Genomic DNA, 20,497 nt, shown 5'->3' with positions numbered 1-20,497 from the left:
TGCAATATATCCAGGGTCTTGTGATTTACATTCAGATGCTTGGCAACTGATTCATATTTATGACGGTCACAGTGTCCCAGGGTCATGTGAAGTGACCAAAACCTGCTGCAACCACCCAGCAGACGGGGAATAAAAAGCAAACATACCCCCCCCACCCCACCCCCACTGCCAATTCTCAACAGAAATGCTCACTATGAAAACCTTGGACAGGAGGAAGAGCGCCGCTGGGGGGGGGGCAGGCAGGCGTCTTGCTTGGCTGTGGCTTGGGGGGCACTTTTTTTAGTGCCATTGTAACTTTGAACAGTCACTAAGCGAACTGTTGTAAGTCGAGGACTACCTGTACTTCATCTCTTTTTTTTTTTGGTCATCAAGTTTTTGACACCTTGCTAGGCCACTGGTGTTGCCATATCCTAAAAGTTGAACAATGGGTGAAAAGGTTGAAAAGCTCTGACTTATATCACTTTCCTTTCCATATCCCTTTCCTTTCCATATTTATATATTTATAAATAAAGTCTGCATTTTTATTATTATTATTATTATTATTATTATTATTATTATTATTATTATTATTTTTATATTTATATTTATATACCGCCCTTCTCCCGAGGGACTCAGGGCAGTGTACAGGGCAATTAAAATATAACATACAAAAGTTAAAAATAAAATTAAATTTAGCCCCAAACAAAATAAATTATGAATTTAAAACCCCAATCCCTCAGTCCAGGCCGGCAAGCTCGAATAACCTCTGCCTCTGTGGAAATTCCACACCTGAACAGAAATCGAAGTACAAAAAAGGGGACACTTATCAACTGTTGCCATCCTTCCAGTTCCACCTAAGAATTCCAAATAAAAGTTAAAAGCAGCAATCCCTTGCATACTTGTACTAAAGATCTTTCTAACAGGAAGTGTCTTTCTGCATTCTGATGTTCTCACAATTTGTTGTACTTCATATGGCTTTCTGGGGCAGGATGAAATGGGGAGGGATGCTATAAGAAAAGCAGGAATCAGGACAGATGATTTGTGTGATAAAGCCAATTGTCTGTCCCTTTAAACATTTATGATGCAATATTCTTAATTCAGCCCATTCTTCCAATCTGTTCTCTATAAAGTATGGTAGTTCCTGTTATTATGCTTTGCCTTCTTTTTTAAACTTTGTTCAGCTACATTCACATTTAATCATAGCTACCTGGCTGTTCAGGCATCTTGGATATGCTCAACCATCAATAAAGCCTGCTTCATATCTTTTAGCTTGTTACAAGTTTCTGTATCAAGTTCTCTTTTAAAGTTATTATTTTCCCTTGTAAAATCTAAACCAGACCTGCAAAGTTTGTAGAGGCGATATGACCACGTTGATACATTAAAAATAACTGTGGGTTGCAAAGGTATATCAGGCACATTGATCAGTTTTTAATGACTAGATGAGAGATAAGGCATTTTGCTATACTTACAATTCAGTATTCTATTCATTCGATTGTTGGGTCCCTCCTTTGAGTTAACGCATGGTATTGAGTTAACACATGGCTCAGTGGGTTAGGATGCTGAGCTTGTCAATCAGAAGGTCGTCAATTTGGTGGGTCGAATCCCGAGTGCCACGTAACAGAGTGAGCGCCTGTTACTCGTCCCAGCTTCTGCCAACCTAGCAGTTCGAAAGAATGTAAAAATGCAAGTAGAAAAATAGGGACCACTACGGTGGGAAGCTAACAGTGTTCCATGCGTCCTTTGGCGTCTAGTCATGCCGGCCACATGACCACGGAGACGTCCTCGGACAAGCGCTGGCTCTTCGGCTTTGAAACAGAGATGAGCACTGGCCCCTAGAGTTGGAAACGACTAGCACACATGTGCGGGGGAACCCTTACCTTTACCTTACCTTTATTGTTTGTTTGTGTGAACCAGTCATTCTGCACTGTAAGCCATGGTTTATAGGATTGATGTCTTAAGTAAGATACTGCAATTAAACCATGGCTTAGCAGTATGTGTAAACCTAGACATATGAAAATCACTAGATACAATCTCCTTTCCTGTGTTCATTCACTGAATGGACATATAAACAATGAAAAGGAATGGAAAACTGTTTTTAACCTAACAGCTGCACTTCCTCATAGAAAGCCTTTTAAAGGAACCACATTCCAATGATGGGTGGAACCATTGCCTTAATACTTATCTTGACTCTACCAGTCAAGTTCTCACTTTCCCTTCCAATTATTCCTATTTTCCTGTCAGAATCTGTTTTGTACTGTAACAACTGACCATTAGTTCTTTTTAGTATGTCTTCCATTTTCTTCTGGCAATAAAATTAATGCTACTACTCACAACAGATTTTCTATGCTCTTATCTGTTAATGTGGAACAAAACAAATTCTTTGATGGAGAAATCATTGCATGTCTTCTCAAGACTAGAAACTCTTCAGTAATAAATAACAAAGAGTCTATAGAATTTCAGCACAGTTAAACTGTTGTGGCTAGTTTTGAGTGCACAATTGCTTTGCAATTCTATGATTTATGAAATTTATGTATTTTATGGACTACTTCAACTGAGTAATAGGACAAAAATATATAGTCCATTCTTTAAAAAAAAGTTCCACAAAAGAGATGGAAAGTAATAATAAATTGTGAAGGGTCTAAGGCAGGGGTAAGCATAGCTGACTCAGGAATTCTGGGAGTTGAAGTCCGCGAGTCATAAAAGAGCCGAGGTTGCCTACCCCTGCCCTATACCATTATCTGCGGGACTGTGCTAAGAAATCCGTCCCAAGCGCGGCGTGTGCGTGCGTGTGTGTGTGTATGTGTGTTTGCGTGTTCCTTCAGCGGGGGTCTGTGAGTGAAAACAGCCCGTTACAAAGCGCCAGCCCTTTATTTACCGCGACGGACTGATTGGTCGCGCTGTTCCCAACCCGGAGTCGGCGAGAACCTTCTTGGCGGTCTTTCCCGCGTCTCTTTCCTTTTGGCTCCCAGACTCGGCGAAGAAAGCGTGAATGAATGTGCGCGGAGGGGGGAGCTCGAGGAAGAGAGATGTCCGGGGCGGCTGAATACCCCGCTTTCGCCCCCTCCTGGGAACAGGAAGCCCGGCGGGGCAGTTGGTGAGGGGATGGCCTGAGCGGCGCCATGGAGTGGCAATTCAACTTGCTCCTCTACCTCGCGCTTTTCTTCCTTCTGCTCTTCCTGCTCGTCCTGCTCCTCTTCGGGGTCATTAAGCAGCTGAAGAATTCCGTCGCCAGCACCGGCGCCCTCCAGCCCGGGCGCCCTTCCTTGCGAGAGCCCTGGGGCTTCTGCCGCGAGCAAAGCTTGTGAGACGAGGCGCCCCCTGCTGGAGTAAAAGACGAAGTACGCCCCGAGTGCCGAGGGCCGGCCGGCCACAGGTGTGTCCCGCTGGGTTGTTGATCTTGGCAGTTGGGATGTGTGATCCAGTAGCGACAGAACGGGCTCTTTGGGCTGGGAAATAGTAATTTCAAAACCAGCTTCAGCCCCATCCTCAGCTTCCAGTCTCCAATTCAGTCGGAGAGATCCTTGCTCGGGCTCCAGAACGGCCTTCCTGAATCTTCTGGCTCCCACTCTCAGACTTTGCTTTGAGAAAGCTGCCCTAAATAATCACAAAATAAGTTCCTCGGTTTAGCTTCCAGTCTGGCAAATGGATAAGGTTTAGGGGGTTCCTTAATTACTGGAATTCTTAAATATGAAAAGGCTCGATAAGTCATAAATAGAAGGAATTCTACTTACAGTAAAAAAAAGAAACTTGATATAAATTCCAAAGCCATTCTTTGATTTCTTCATTTCAGCTGGTTTTGATAACTTTTTGGGGGGAGATGGGGGGAATCTAAATTCTGTATATAATGCAAAACATGCTTCTACTACAACCTGCCTAAGATACGCATAAAGCAGCCCCAATACAAATGGTATTAAGTGGCTCAAATTTCCTGAGCAAATGTTTGAAGTCTCAGGTTTACAGAGACATTGAAGTAGTAAGAAATGCTGCAAATATATTTTTAAATGTCTCAATTTTCTCCATTTTTGCATTTATTTTTTTTCCATTTTTGTTTACTAATTTAAAATCATAATGATCACTCAAGTCCCTTTGATACTGTTCATATACATCCTTTACATTTACTCTGCTCTCAGCTTAAATAAATTAATATCTGTTTATTAATATATTGTTTTATAGATTAGCCTAGCCCGGAATCATGCACACATAGGGACATGAGTACAGAGGTCTCTTTCTTGTGGGGATGGCTGGGGAATACTGGGACTTGAAGTCCACAAGTCTTAAAGCTGCTAAGGAGCCTTGGAACACTGTAACATTTCAGTGGACACTATAATGATTCCATTGAATCAAGATGTGGCTTCAGTTTTAAAAATTGCATTGGTGGCTTATGCAACAAAATGTGGAAAGAACATTTATTATTTTAGTTTTGAGTAAACTGCTACTCACACCAGGTAATTACACAATACTGTCAGTTTAGTTTTGGCTTAGATCAGGGGTAGGCAACCTTGGCTCTTTTATGACTCGTGGACTTCAACTTCCAGAATTCCTGAGCCAGCATAGCTCATAGTCATAAAGGAGCCAAGGTTGCCTACCCCTGACTTAGATCTATGTATAAGCAAGGTGTGAATCCTATCATGACATGAACTTTCTTAGGAATAATTAAACTGCTTTTCTCCAAACTTCAAAGATTGGAGACCTTATTAATTATCCAGTTTAACTTGGTAAGCAATGGTCTGGTTTGTTCTTTACTACTCCATTGTTATAAAATATGCTGTGTGAATCCAGAACATTTTATCCCATGGAAGTGAATGAGAAACTTTAATCATGACTAAATCAAGCCCCAAAGATGTCAGTGGGACTAACAGTAGGAATGGATGCCTTGTTCTAATTCTCATCCAATATCTTACTCCAGTCTGATGGACTCTGATCATTCTACACAGTGGTCAGTAGATCTCTTTATTCAAATGAAATTTATGAAATAGACACAAACACGCTTTATAAATGTCCTTGGGCAATATTGGTTCCAAATGATTTCACATAATCTGTAAGGTTTGTACTCTATCAAGTTTCTTGGTAAAGGGAAGAAATCAGTACACGTCTCCAGGCATTCTTTTCATTGTCTTTGTCACTGATGTTTTAATGATACCTGGCTTTGCCTTTAGGCTATTAAAACTTTTGGCTTTAATTAACCTTTTTGATTTCTTAGGTAGAATAGCATTGTTATTCCTTTGAACATATTGTTATTTTCAAAATATATGTGTGTCTTTGTTTAGATAGTTTAATTTATTGTCCACTAGCAGGATCATCAGCATTCCAGAGGATGTATAGGAAACAGGTGACTGTGAGCCATTTGGAATAGGTTGGAAGTTTAACTGGTGGAGGTTAACTGGCATTTTGATAGAAAAATTATCCACATAGTTAAATAGTTGCATTTGTATACTGTAAAAAGCTCCTGATTTTGTATATGAAAGCTAATGATTAGACTGTGTGTGTGTGTGTGTGTGTGTGTGGTATATGTAGGGAGGGTTTTTGTCAGGTTCTGGCAATAACTGCAGTAGCTGTGTTCTGATAATTGTAATTTTCATGCAGGTGACATATCAGAGAAGCAACGGTTTTTTCATAAGGCTCAGTTCAGGATATAAGATGCTGGCTTAGCCACCTTATTTTTGGGGGGGAGGGGGGAAATGTCTTCAAGTCAGTTTTTGATTCTTAATTGCTGCCTGGACTAGTCCCTGCAGTTTTCTTAGCAAAGGTTTTGGAAGTGGTTTGGCCTTGCCTGCTTCCTAGAGCTGAGAGAGAGTGACTGGCCCAAGATCACCCAGCTGGCTTTGTGCCTAAGGTGAAATTAAAACCTATGTGACTACATTCCACCATCCATCTTATTGTGAGAATTTCACTTAATTGTAGATCAGGGGTGTCAAACTGCCGGCCTGAGAGCTGGTTGCATCATACGGAAGCCACGCCCACCCCAGCTCTGCCAATGCAAAAAAAGTCACGATACGTCATGACACGTCACGTGATGTGGCAAGTTTGACACCCATGTTGTAGATGTATGTAAAGGTGCAATGCTACCAATAGTAAAAAGAACCCTCCCTCTACGTGTAGCAGACTTGGCTTTAATTGGAACAATTGATTGGAACAAGTGTTACATGTTTAGCAGATACTTGTTTATTTCACGATATCGCAAAGACATTGAATGTTTGCATAGCCCAATAATTCCTATTCTGTTCCTCCCTAAATGCCTTTTTTCACATGTTACCTCAGGCCTTCTAATCTATTTCTTCCTAGTCTAGTATAGAGTGTAAGGAAGATGGTTGGCTGGGGAATTCTGGGAGATTACACATCAGGAAGCTGCTGAGACTGAGAAACATTGTCAGACTGTTCTACATGTACTGGATGTTTTGGGATTTTTCTTTATTGAGATTCGCTTACCAAGGGTCAGTATATAAGCTAAGCCAGTGGTGGCGAAACTTTTAGAGACCGAGTGCCCAAAGTGCAACCCAAAACCCACTTATGTATTGCTGGGTGCCAGGTGGGCGTGGCCCTCTGGGTGGGTGTGGCTACAGTGGTCATGGCAGACTGGCTGGGTATGGCCAGGGTAGGCATGTCCAGCTCAATGTTGCTCCTGGGGAGGGATGCCTGTGGGGGCCGGGCAGGGATGGGGGAATTCCAGGGGGGGTCTGGTGGGTGGGGCAGTGGGCAGGAGGGCGTCTTGCTCAGCTGATGGCTTGGGGGGAAGGGGGCAGCTACACCCCCTCCCAAATGCTGCCATCTCACGAAAGCAGGATGAAAACTCCAAATAGCGACAAGGAAAAAAAGTTAAAACAGAAGAGTGTCTTGCGATGGTTTTCTTCCCTGGGGGGGACATGGGGGGAACTACTGTCTTTCCTTCCTCCCTCCCTCCCTTCCTCCCTCCCTCCCTCCCTTATCAAAAATATGACTTCGTATTTACTAAATAGATTCTGTTAAGGAGAGTCTCAGAAGATCTCTTTAATAAGCATTTTAAACCTAAGAATTGTATATCATGTGTATGTATACATATGTATCTGTCTCTCTCTGTGTGGTTTATATTATATATTTTAAAGGCAGGAAATAAGCTAAGGTAAAACTATATACAGTTAATATGGTAAATTTACAATAAAATGAGATAATGTAATAATTTGTATCCATCAATAACAATATAAATTAAAAAAGATTAAAAGAGCAACTGTGGAATAATGCCTACCAGTATGGCAGATGAAATAACTTCTGACTTGATAAAGGGACTAAAGGAACACCTGATGATTGTTTTGAAAGAATATTCTTTGGGATGATTAGAATGGCAGTTGTTTTGCCTGCTATATGAAATAACTAATATGGTTTTGTAACCTCAGACCTTTTTCAAGTGAATTAATGGATCAACAATCTGAAGATGACTAGACAAACAGTAATAACAAAGAATCAGTGTTGGTTTATGGTAGATGAGATTATTGGTGCATTTCAGCTCTAAGCAAAACTTTCAAAAAAACAAGTTGTCTGTTTGGCTCTAATGGCCTCACAGTAAGTGCTGCTACTTATCATTAACAGCAACTAATGACTAGAAAAATATTGACCAAATGCAGGAAAATGATAAAAACAGTATAAATTACAAGGTATAATAAGAATGATAAGGCTTGCTTGATTAATTGATAACTAAAGGGAGCTCAAAAAAAATAACTTTTTAAAAGCAAGAGATTAGTTAATTTTATTTACATTAAATTAAGAGGAAATGGAGTGAAATTAATTATTTAAAACCTGTATCCTGACTTGTACTGGTAATATTACCGTGAAACTGGCTTACATGATAAAATTAAAATATTAATAGCCAAATAAAAAAAGACATTTTGAATTCATCCTTTAATATTCCCTCTGTATTTTCCAAGTACTATAAAGGTAAAGGTTCCCCCGCACATGCGTGCTAGTCGTTTCCGACTCTAGGGGCCAGTGCTCATCTCCGTTTCAAAGCCGAAGAGCCAGCGCTTGTCCGAGGACGTCTCCGTGGTCATGTGGCCGGCATGACTAGACGCCAAAGGTGCACGGAACACTCTTACCTTCCCATCGTAGTGGTCCCTATTTTTCTACTTGCATTTTTACGTGCTTTCAAACTGCTAGGTTGGCAGAAGCTGGGACGAGTAACAGGCGCTCACTCTGTTACGCGGCACTTGGGATTCGACTATACTATAGCATGTAATATTTTATTTACTTACTTCTTTACTTACTTACTTTGTTACTTATTCATTAGACTTGTTTGCTGCCCAACTCGGCGAGAGGTGATTCTGCATGGCTTACAAGCATTAAAAGCCAATGAAACATTGAAGCAATAAATACTCATAATAATAATAGTAATAATTTATAATTAAAAAGATGGGGAGGAAGGAACACCATACCCACAGTGGGAGATGCAGGTCTTGCCTTAATCCATCAGATGCTTCAACGGTGATGCACTGTTGGGGCCCCAGGCCAACTGGCAAAGCCAGGTCTTCAAGCCTTTATGGAAGGTCCAAAGGGTGGGTGTGGTTCACTGTGGGGCACAATGTTCCAAAGGGCAGGAGCCACGGCAGAGAAGACTCTTCTCCTGGACTTCACCAGTAGAATTTCCTTGACAAACAGGGTCTGCAGCAATTTATTGATATTTTAATTATCTTTCGCCAAGCACCTGATTTTCATATATGTTGGACTTCTGTTCCTGTAATTCTTCAATATTATAGTGAATGAAGACAATATAAGTTTAGAGACATTCTGTAACGCCTACCTCCAGAAGACTTCCAAGAGATTATTAAGGAATAAGCGAAATAACTGTATTTCATTCAAATGTATTAATTCTCATTACATATACTGCAAATGCCAACTAAATTAAATTAAATTTAGTTTATGTCATGGTTCCACCAATTTTTTCCCCACTAGCAATTTAAACTGCAGTTCCTGGCGTGCTCACCATGCTCAAATGCAAACATAGTCTTGGCTCTAAAAATTTTTTGCAGTCCTGCTGTAAACTAGTCTTCAGGAGATACAGTCTTAGGACTCTATGAATAGCTCATTTGTATAATTAATTGGTTGCGTCTTTGTCCTGATGCTTTCAAATTCAGGAATGTTACAAAAGAGGATTATTCTTTGTTTGATTGCTGAGGGAATCTCTTGTTTTCAACTGAATATTGAGTTAGCTGCAAGATTGAAATTGGGTTTTCATCCTGCCTTGGAACCCAGCTCCTTAGCCTCACAACAGTTTGAAAGAAAGCTGATTGGGCAGCCTCAATAGAGAATACAGATTTAATGATTTGAGACCTAGATTAAGTTTGGGATTTATCCTCTCTTTATATCTCCCAAATTGGAGGAATGGCTCTACCAATCTTAAAAGGCAGATATTGGAGTTGGGATGTGGGGAATAGGATGGATCCTTCCAAAGGCAACTGTTAACAGCCATTATCCTCTCTGGGGGACAGAACTTTCTGAGGTCAGGTATTCCCTAAACTAGCTTGCTATTCCCAAGTAGTGCATTCTAAGACCCAGCTATTAACCTGGCTGTCTTTTGTATATGGAATGCAATTTAATCTGACTTCAGTATTATACCAGTCTTCTCCAAACTATCAAATAATTTTCTGAGGAGAGAAACACTTGGTTCAATTCTTCTAACACCTTCTCTATTAATAGGTTAAGCCAATTCAAGGCTGCCCAATATGTTATCAATTCTGAATACAATTTAGGTATTAGGGGAGAGAGACAATTTTTTCACTGCTTCTTTTTATTTAGGGAGTAAGATATGCATGGTGACTGCCCTGATGTAATTTGCCTAGTTTGCAAATCTGCTAATTTACACAAGATATAACGTTAATTCTTTTTGCTCAGATGAGATGATCTTTTCTTTATAGATGGATCTCCTATACTCCTTGGCATTAGAACTGAAAGCTGGGCCATTTTGTTCTTGAAACAAGCAAAGAAAGATATGATGAGATTGCTTTTGGGAGGAAAAACAAAACAAAAAGAAAACCTGGTTAAAAAGATAGCTGTCTTTAGAGAACGGACAAGTCATGGAATAATCAATAATGGTTGTGGAATGAGATAAATATGACTAAGTAATAAACAATATCAATTAAAATTTACATATAAATAAAAGACTCTTCCTCCTTCTACAAATTTGATCAGGTACTCCTTTGGGATATAACTATAACAGTGCCTGCATGTTAGTTATTGTTAAAGTAAATAAAAAACCAGAACGAAATTTCAGATATCCAAGACTTCATTCATGTCCTTCCTTTGTTTCTATAAATAAAATTTGTATTCTCTTGTAATTTGTGCGCTTATCTTTCTGCAGATTCTGAGTCTGAAATAAGAACAAGTAGCTTAAAAAGCATTGATCTTTATCACTAATAATAAAGAGAACAGAATGTTTTATTTACACATTACTCCAAAAGGTCCATTAAGCTGGAACATTTTAAAAAATAAACACTATGCAGAGTTTTCAATGTTTGTTCAGTTTGAATTTCATAATTATACTGCTACATAGCTTTACTGTTAAGGACAATAATAATGATAATCTCTTTCCGAAAAAGTCACTTTTTATCAAATTTAAGAATAGCCTTCTTCTGCTGGGAAGTTATGGAAAGATATATTGGGGAGAGCCGCTCAAGAATGAATTTAAAAATTGGGAATGGGCTGGGATATCTGTGAATTGAATAAACATTTTATATATGTGCAAATGTACCCCTTTTATTTAATAGCTTTTATGATAATCTGTTAAACTCATTAAAAATATCCATTGCATTATATGGAAGTGGGAATATTTCCTGTGTTTACTATTTGTTGTAACTTGTAAGATGCATGATTGCAATGTTTTACACAATCCTGTGAAACGATATAGTGTTCATCTTATTTTATTTTACAGATTGTTATGTCTGACATTTGGTTTGGTATATATAAGCATGCAAAAATTGATTGGAAAATAGTTATTCTATGTGAATGTGTTGATCTAGTATGAATATGCTTCACTGTTTAAAAACAAAAACAAGGATCTAAAAGCAATAGAATATATGTAATAAGTAGATTAGAAAGTCTATTTTTAAAATAGCATTCCCTGATGAAAGAATTTTTAATACTCTTATGATATTGGAAATAAAAGAGGATTTTGGAAAAAAATAACTTGATTACAATTAAGAAAGATAAACCATATAATTTAATGCAAGAATTGCTCAAATGTTTTATATTGTTGTAAATGCAAAATGTTTATGAAATGTGGATACAAAGAATGAACGAAATATAATCAATCTATAGCAGCAATAAGATAAATTTATTAGACAGAAACTTCAATAAATTTTAGAGGTACGAATTCTACTTATACATGCATTTGTAGTAATTAAAGAAACAAAAATTCAGTGGTGCTAAAACTTCAGGGTTTCTCGTCTTTATGCAAAAAGAAATAACAATTTAAAGTATTTTTAAATAAAAGATTGTATACATAGATATTGTTCTTTTCTCATTTGAGTAAAACATTTCTACAATGTTAAGGGGAGATATAAATACTTCAAGCATCCTCACTTTTCTCTCTAAAACAAGATGTGTATACAAAATGATGATAGTCTATTACAAAAGATTTTTATTACATAAATAAATGATGAATCTCATTGAATCTTCTTCACTGTACATCTCTTTTTGGTCAAAATAGTAATGTTTGTGAATGGCAAAAGAGGTAAAATGATGTCAGCATGCAAATGCTGCTATTTGGGACTTATGTTTTAATATATGATGCAAGTTATTTCACTGCCCCTAGACACTACAAATGTCAACATGTTAAAATATATGTTATCATGTAATTGCCCCAGTTTTAATTATCATAGCAACTCTTTCTTGAAGCTATTTGCAATTGTAGATATCACAGGATATCATATATTTTTCTGTATGGAGGCACTTGATGAAACAATGCTATCCCATTTCTTTATTTTTAATATTAAGTTATTAAACGTGTGTCATTCGAATTTATTTGTATGCGCATAAAAACGGGTCAAAATAAAACAAAGCGCAGACAACGATGTAAGAAACCAAACAAGGGTATACATATATTGTTGCAAGAATGCATGCTGAATATCATTGATAATCACTCCCCAGTGAACAAAATGTACTATGTAACCTATCAATAAATTATCTACCATCTTTCATTAATACCTGTTCTCAATGTATTCAGCTTATGAACTTTATTCTCAGATGCAATCTACCATTTCTCATATATTTACATGCACTTTATGTGCATTCTTTTTCTTAAAAGTCAATTATATTGGGGGAGGGGGAGGGAGGAAGAACAACAAAGCCTAGCTCAACTTGGCTAATTTCAGAAACGCTAAGACCAGTTGGACCTGATTAATATTGTAATGATATACTGCCAGAAAATCCCCAAACTGAAGACTAGACAGAAGGAAAAAATTATCCCTGAAGAATGCAATGACAACTGACTTCTCTATTGTTCCAAGCAAATAACATTACTGCTAAGTATCACCAGCAAACTGTACACTGAACATTGCTACATACAATTCAGTATTTGCATTAAACTTATTGATTAGTTAATGTAAGAGGAGATTTAGAACAAGGAACAAGATAGCTTCAGTGTGGCACACATTCGGTCTTTATGCCACTTTCATTGACTCCCAGAAAGCTTTTCACTGCTGGGTGAGGTTGTGGAGAAAATTGGGAGCCTTTCCAGGTGATAACTATTGTAGTTGATCATGATACTGCACACAAATAGCTACCTGCAGGTTAGACATGCTGCCACGGGAGGTCTCACAATGACAATTACTTTCATGTAGGGTGTCAAGCTGTGGCATATTCTATCAAAAAAGAATATCTTAATTTAGCCAATAATTCTATCTTATCTACTTTATGATGATGGTGCAGTTATTGTTTCAGAAACCTACCTCTATCGCTGGTGACACTTGAGAGGATTTGCAACATTTTATCATTTTATCATAAAAAAGAACTATTACAGAAGTAAAGGTTTCCTGTTTGCTAACAGTTTGCAAATTGCCAAATAAATGGCAAATTAATGGCTTTCAAATCAAACAGATCAATTTTTTTAAAAAAATATTTGGAATGTTATTTAAAATCTCCCAGTGTATTGTATCAATTCCATGATATTTCAATCCATGTCTAGATGGTTTCTATTATTCTAGGTAATTTTGGTAATAATTTTATCCCAACAGCTACTAATAAATTTTTGAGTTGATTTGCTGGGCTGTCATTGTACTTTGCATATTTTTTGTTGCCTCAAAGATCGAGTGCTTCAGAAACTGTAGAGTTCAAATTTGTAAGAAACTTGTCAAAATTTCCTTATATGTAGGTAACACATTCCTGAGTTCATCATTGCCTTCATGGAGAACTATATGAGATTTTCCAAATTAAATCTCTGGATAAAATTAGTCTTTTGGATAGTCCCTGATTGAGTTCATCATTACCGATAGATCTAATGCCTCTTGGAAGAAAGATGTAATAAAAAACTATTCACTGGAGTCTCTCAGCTCCATTCTTGAAAATGGCTGGGTCTGAAAAAGCCCTTACTGGGATCAGAGACTCTTTGAAGTGAATGTATTGAGAAACAGACTTAAGGCCTTGAACCACCACAGTAGAGACAATTTTACTGATTTTCTCCCGATACCTGAAGAGTTTTCCAACAGAAAAGCTTTTATTCTACTTAGACTAGCATGTTGCCATTTGGAATATTTAATTTAATTTAAATAATTTAATTTGTATACCGCCCTTCTCCCGAAGGACTCAGGGCGGTGAACAGGGCAATACATAATAAAAAACAGAATACAAAAATTAAAAGCAATTAAACCATTATGCCCATAATAATTAATACATATTAAAATTAAAACTATTTATAAAAACCCAACCCCATCCCGTCAGAGGGGAAATATAGCAATAACTCATCTTTGGTTTTGTTCCTGAATGGATAAACTGTTGAAACAATCGTCTATGATTATTGTTGTATTCTTTTTATGCCATCTGGCATTCTGAACTAACTATCCTTTCACTGCCCTGTCCTGCAAAGCAAATATTTTATTTTCTATTCTTGAATAGGTCTACTAATATCTCCAAAAAGTAGGCAGATTCAATTTGTTATGTTCAATAGGTACTGTGCCAAGCTAAATACAGTGATGGGTGACTAAGACCAGAAAGTAGGCTCTGGGCAATTCCATACTGCAGCCTGAGCTGTGCTGGTCTCTCTTGTGCTCCCACCTGCTTTGTAAGGCAACTTCAGAAATTCCACTTCGGACTGTGGTGGGGTGGGGCGGGGCCATGGTGGTGCTCACTCTGAACTATGGCAACTGAAGGACCTGATGGGTCATTCTCCAGTTATTTGCCCTTCTCACCCATCTAGAGCAGGGGTGTCAAACTCAATTTCATTGAGGGCCGCATCAGCATTGCAGTTGCCCTTAGGGGGCCAGGTGGGCGTGGCCTACTGGGTGGGCGTGGCTATAGTGCGTATGGCCTACTGGGTGGGCGTGGCCAGCTCTACATCGTTCGCATCAAGGGTGCCTATGGGGGCCTGGGCAGGAGTGGGACAGATCTGAGGGTCTCTGACAGAAGGAGGGTCTCTGGGCCAGGGCCAAGGCAGTGGGGGCCGTTCCCTCACTGTTTCCAGGATGGCTTCGCGGGCCACATGAAAGCACTTCGCGGGCCGGATCCGGCCCCCCGGGCCTTGTTTTGACATGTCTGATCTAGAGAAAGTAAACCTTGCTGGCTGGTTCTTGTGTGAACCAGCCTGCCTAGGCCCACCACTGAGGTATTGTTCTTCTTCCACTTATTCTAGGTTCTTGCCATTGCCTTCCCAAATGGTTTGAATGCATAGAATTACACACTGTTCTGCAAATTATCTTTGATAGTAACAACTGCTTTGATCATTTTTTGTTGCTTTGATTGTTTTCGCCCTCTTGTGGTATGATCCTTCCTCTGCAACTCTGTGGCTCAAAGCAACAGGAGATAAGATCGTTCTTTCATTCCCCCCCCCTTCTGTTGGTGTATGGAAACTTTGTAGCAAAGAGGAATATCACAGGAACAAAACAGCAACATCCCTGTTACCATTTGAAGATGTAAAAGAAAATGAAAAAGAAGGGATGAAAAAGAAAGGTCTGCGGTACTCTGAGAATGGAGCATGCTTCATTCAGCTTGGATAGAATCCAAAAGGGTGCCCACTGGGAGATATAAGGACTGAATGAAGCATGCCCTTCACGTGGTGAGGATAGGTCATTAACAGCCTGTTGTTAAATCAACAACAATATTATGGGGAAATGACAGCTGCCAATCAGCAGAGAACAGCAGTCTTGGCAGCCCAGGATGAAATGGTTGCATGGGACAGTGACCAGCCCTTGGAAAAAAAAGGCCTGGCAGGCATTGCAACCAACTTAATTGCATCTGTCAGTTTGGAACCAGGTGTTGAAGACCATCCCCTGTAAAGGATTCAAATTAACACAGGTATAAAAAACAATTTCGAAAGAAATTTGGAAAACTTTGCAAGGGGGGGGGACTGGGAGGACCTGATCTGTTCCTGCACTCGGGAAGGGGATGGTGATAATGCCCAGGAATACCATGGTGGGTGCTTATTTACTCATAACAACCTTTCCCAAATAAACACTCATCAATTACATTGGATTTCAGTGCCCAGCCAGGAGGGTCAGGTTGACTTTTGATTCCAAAATAATGTAGTGCTTCCGGTCATCCTATTACATTTGCTTTAAATACTGTAGTGTGAAATGGTAAGAAAAATATATACATACATACATACATAAGGAAAAAAGAAGGAAAGGGCTAAATGACAGAACATGGGAAAAACACGTGATACCATCACTATGTGCAAACAACTGGAAAACCAGGAAAAGAATGGGGACTAATGAGCAGGTAACAATTCCTAAAAGGAGAAGGGGAACTCTGATAGACACTCTGATAGCTTAAGATGGATGGGATGGTTTAGAATCAGGGTAAGGGCTAGGGCTAGGCTAATCAGGGTCTGTAATGGGCCCAATCTGCCTTGAGCAGCAGCCTGATCCCTTTGCCAATAAACCTTTATCTAGATCAGGGGTGTCAAACTCACGTCACATGATCTGTCATGATGTATTTCATGTGACGTGTCACAATGTATCGTGACTTTTTTTCCATTGCTGGCAATGGGATGGGTGCGGTTTTGCCATGTCGCATCTGGCCTGTGGGCTGGCAGTTTGACACCCCTGATCTAGATTCAAATTTTAAAAAAATTTTTCCAGTATAGCTGGGAGCAGCACAGAACCTCAGCTGTTATGTGGAATTTTCCTTAGTTCTGTCTTAGAGATTTCAGAGTATTTGGGTTAATTCATCTTAGTTTCTGCAGCATACCGATTTCTCTGTTTTGTCTTATCAGAAAGCTCACAAAGAAATTCCAAGATTATATGATCTTTAAAAATGTTAAGGTTAGTTCTCAGTTGTCCTAATTATATTACACGGCTTACTTTCATCATTTTTTATTTTAAAATTGCAATTTAAAAAACTTGGAATATTTCTGGAAATGGGTTTTTTTTTGCACACATAAAATCTGATTTTCTTATTTATGAATTTCATTTCTGAAATGGTGCAGACAAACTACATAGTTCAAAACACCTTTGGTTTTAATGGGTGGAAAATGGCAAAACTTCAAGAGGAAGGAACAAATCATCTGCAAGTTTCCATATTTTTGAAGATCATGACCCACCAGACTGAACATTTTAACCGCACAAACCTAGTGGTGAAATTATAATTTTTGGTTATTTATTATTAATAACTAAAATAGTCAAAAGTTTAAGGTAACTACCTCATTCTGTTCAAAGAAACAGCTCTCCTGTTTGGACAGACTTCCATAGGCAAGTCCTTTGATTTATTTAGACCAGATACACTATGGATCTTTCTTCTTTATAACCGTTTACTAGGAAGTGAATTTCTTTGAATTCACAGCTTTGCCAGTTTCATTATTTGTGTCTGAAAACGTTGTGTGGGCCCAGCCTGATAGATGTAGCCCACTGTGCGAATCAGTCAGGATATGATTTTTACCACGACGAAACAAAGAATGCCTTCGTTTGTAGGGCGACTGCGGTCCCTGAACTGAGACACTTATCACAGGACAGCTACAACCAGGGCTTTTTTTTCTCATAAAACGCTCAGAATGGAGTTCCGGCACCTTTTTTAGATGGAGCCTTGTAGGGTAGGCAAGGCGGGTTGTATGACATGTGTGAGTTCCGGCACCTTTTTCTTTTACAAAAAAAAGCACTGGCTACAACTATTACAACCGCCCTTTACTTTAATTGTGCAAGCGGTGCGTTGGCTTGGGTGTAAAGCAACCGTTCTGCATAGGACCAACAATGACCCAGAAAGAGCTTCGTCTCACGCATCCGCCCATTATTAAGTCCCCGACTTTCGTAATAATTTCAACCGGGAGGAAAAGGAAAGAGACACCCAGGGCCCGCCGTGCCCGAGGAGTAGCAGAGTAATCCGGGGTGGGGCTCCAGGCAGGAAGACCACGAAACGACTCCAGCGAGGAGCCGCAGGGAGAATCCGACTGCAGGGTGTGGCAGGCCCCGAGAGCCACGCACACTTTCTCCGGCTCTGTCCGTTTCCGTTGCTTCCCGAGTGGCGGTCGCGTCTCGCACCTTCGCCCTCTCCTTTTTAAGGCTACGGTGCGTATCGGAGGTGGGGGCTGCTGCTTCCCGAGCCCCAGTTAGTTCGGCGAAGCTAACACTGAGGCTAGCGAAAGTAGCGAAAGATCGAGCGGAGGGAGCCATTGCGGAGCGCTCTTCTTGCTCCGCGTATCGGTCTTTCTATCTCGGAGGCCTTGGCTGAACCCAGCTTGGAGCAACAGGGCGCGGAAAAGCGGCAGGAGAAAGCGCTCGGGCTTTTCCCTGCGGCCGAAAGTTGGGGTTCAGCAGAGATTCCCCCCCGATTTGGAAGGGGTGCCTACTGAGGTACCCCGGAATCGGAGCTGCTGTAGGGGAAACCAAAGAGAGCTGCCCTGCTTTGTCGGCTCTATTTGCTTGTTTCCTGGGTAGCGGTGCTTCTTGGCCGCTTTCCCTGGAACTCTCCAAGCGTAACCCTGTCGCTCCTTTTTCCTTGCAGATTTTGCTCTTCGGCCCTAAACGATCCCCGAAGCCATGGCAAAGGTAAGTCCCACCTTGCTTCCTCTTCGCGGTGTGATTTTAAAAGTACGGTAACTTGCGAGAGGGCTGAACAAATTTTGAAAGAAGCCAGTCGATTCGATGAATATATAAATCAGGGGTCTTCAAACTTGGCCCTTTTATGACTTGTGGACTTCAACTCCCGGAATTCCTCAGCCAGCTTTGCTGGCTGAGGAATTCTGGGAGTTGAAGTCCACAAGTCATAAAAGGGCCAAGTTTGAAGACCCCTGATATAAATGAATTGTAGCGCTACCGCCATTTTGCAAGACAGTTTTGCCGTGCGTTTCTTCAGTGGAATTTCGTCACCCACCGCGATCCCTAAACCCCGAAGGGCGACCTGTCATTCGTTTGATTCCCACAGCAATTCCTGCGAAATAGGTTTTTTTAAAAAACAAAACAAAACAAAAACCCAGCTAGCTTGAAATTCCAAAAGAACGTTTGGCCTTAAGAAAAGAAAAAGTGGGTAAAAAAAGTTATTCTTTTAAGTTCTGACTCAACTGACTCTGCTCCCTGCGCTTATGACATTTTACATTAGCGTTCCTCAATGTGATGTTCTCCAGCTGAGCTGGGACTACGACTCCCAGAATTCCTAGCCAACCCCGTTAGCTTTCTTATCGTTTGCCAGATACTCTTGAAGATAAATGACTGGGAATAAGAAATCCCTGTTTGGGGATAGAGGAGGACAGTTTCTTCCTCTCTGTTTTTCTTCTAACTCTATGCTGATTTGATCTAGGCCAATTCATCTAAATATTTAAAGAGGTCAAATTGGGAAGAGGATGAGCTCATCCTGCTCAAATGATTCCACGTCAAGCTTTTTTCTATTTTCCATTCTTTTAGCCAACTTTTTCTTGAACTGCAAAGTTTTGCTGTGGGTTGGCGTGTCTTCTTTTTAGCAGTGAAAAGGTGAACAAATAACTACATAATGAATTTCCTTTTCATTCTTTTTGTATTTTTTGCATTTTTGTATTGGAGTGCCTGTTCTATATCCTTTTTTTTTACAAGTCAAATTATCTTTTTGAATATATTTAAATATTTTTGTATCAGACTAAATCTGAAGTAAGTTTACAGAGTTTTCTTGAAGTTTGCAAAAATGATAACCTGGAATGTGAGGAACTGAGCTTATTCATACTATGACTCAAAGTCCCAAATGTCATTTACTTTATAAAAGTTAAATGCTCTAACTTTTAAATGCCTGAACAGCCTGACTGTTAACATAATGGAGAATTCCAAATTGAAGATAGCTTTACAAGTGGTTCAACAAATGAACTCCTCTGAACACTTGTGTAGATTATATTGAATGGATTCTAAATTCATTTCATAACCCCAGAGAAATATAGCAAAGAAACTGGTTTGAACTGAAATAACTAAAGTATTTCAAATGTATAAGTATAGCTCTTTGTCTCATCATGAATTTTAATAGATTATATAATCTATCTACTTTGATAGATGCAATATGACACATTGTCAGTTGTGTTTGATAAAAAGTTGTCACTGAATTGAGGGAATAGAAACTACTATTGGAATGTTTATGAGTACAGATGTGGGAATTAGAAACTTTCAGAAATTATAAATAATATTCATAATATAATTTAAAATTATATTATAAAGCCTGTGGATGAAGTGAAGCAATGCATAACTCTTAAATCACACCTTTTCTACCTTCCAATCTTGGTATGTTGCATAAAAATTCTAAAGGGAAACCAACCTGTGTTGATCTGATTAATGAACAATGATTGCTTTATCATTGTTAATTAGGATGTCAATTTACATGAAAGAGGTCATCTTGCCAAGCAAATTGTATGGTTTTTTTCTTCTTCAAATATGTCTGGTCATGTGAAGGAGTTGAGCTACAAAGAGTCCTCAACGTATGACTGTAATTGAGCCCAGAATTATCATCTTAAATTGTGGCAGTAATTAAGTGGGTCACCATGTGAACTTGCATGATTTTTTGACCTTTTTTGCAGCAGTCTTTAAAAACCATGAACATCGTGGTTTTTAAATGAACATCATGGCCATTAAATGAACCCATTTTCTTCAATGGGTGTTTTTGTTGCTTGAAAGTGAAAATAAAACTCCAGAAATTGTGATCTTATGACCCCAGAACGCTTCAAATGGATCACATAACCACAGGTGGTATTGGAGTTGTGGCTATTAGAACTCCAGAACTTGTCATATGCTCTTTTAAATGGTTGCTAAGTGACTGGTTGTTAAATGAGGACTACTTGTATTAGTGGCTGGAGAGTGGAAACATGCAGAGAATAACTTGTCGGTAGATATGATGGAACAAATAGTCTGAAATCTTGATCCATTTTTCTTTTTTACAAATCTTAGATTTCTAATACTCAGCGTTGGAT

The 20,497-nt window shown here is 39.3% G+C and overlaps 2 protein-coding genes across 3 annotated transcripts in view; both read left to right on the top strand.

Annotated features, from left to right (window-relative positions):
* Window positions 1-3,098: 3,098 nt before the first annotated feature.
* SMIM43 (small integral membrane protein 43) lies at window positions 3,099-3,284 on the top strand (the record flags this gene model as incomplete). The annotated part of the gene is made up of 1 exon (XM_083368096.1): window positions 3,099-3,284. The coding sequence occupies one exon, from the start codon at window positions 3,099-3,101 to the stop codon at window positions 3,282-3,284; it is 186 nt and encodes a 61-aa protein (XP_083224222.1).
* Window positions 3,285-17,401: 14,117 nt separating this feature from the next.
* Window positions 17,402-20,497, top strand: part of ANXA5 (annexin A5) — a 29,236-nt gene continuing 26,140 nt past the window's right edge. The window contains exons 1-2 of one of the 2 annotated variants that reach the window (XM_083367885.1): window positions 17,402-17,648; window positions 18,085-18,128. In XM_083367885.1, the coding sequence (XP_083224011.1) occupies window positions 18,120-18,128 (9 nt within the window). In that variant the 5' untranslated portion in view covers window positions 17,402-17,648; window positions 18,085-18,119. Of the gene's footprint in view, window positions 17,649-17,728; window positions 17,934-18,084; window positions 18,129-20,497 lie in introns of those variants that run through there. The other variant, XM_083367886.1, reaches the window with a different exon arrangement.

The sequence above is a fragment of the Vipera ursinii genome, assembly GCF_947247035.1.
Source record: "Vipera ursinii genome assembly, chromosome: 7".
In the NCBI taxonomy this organism is placed as follows: Eukaryota; Metazoa; Chordata; class Lepidosauria; order Squamata; family Viperidae; genus Vipera; species Vipera ursinii.
The sequence above is the reverse complement of the archived record's forward strand: the minus strand, read 5'-3'. Positions and strand labels throughout refer to the sequence as shown.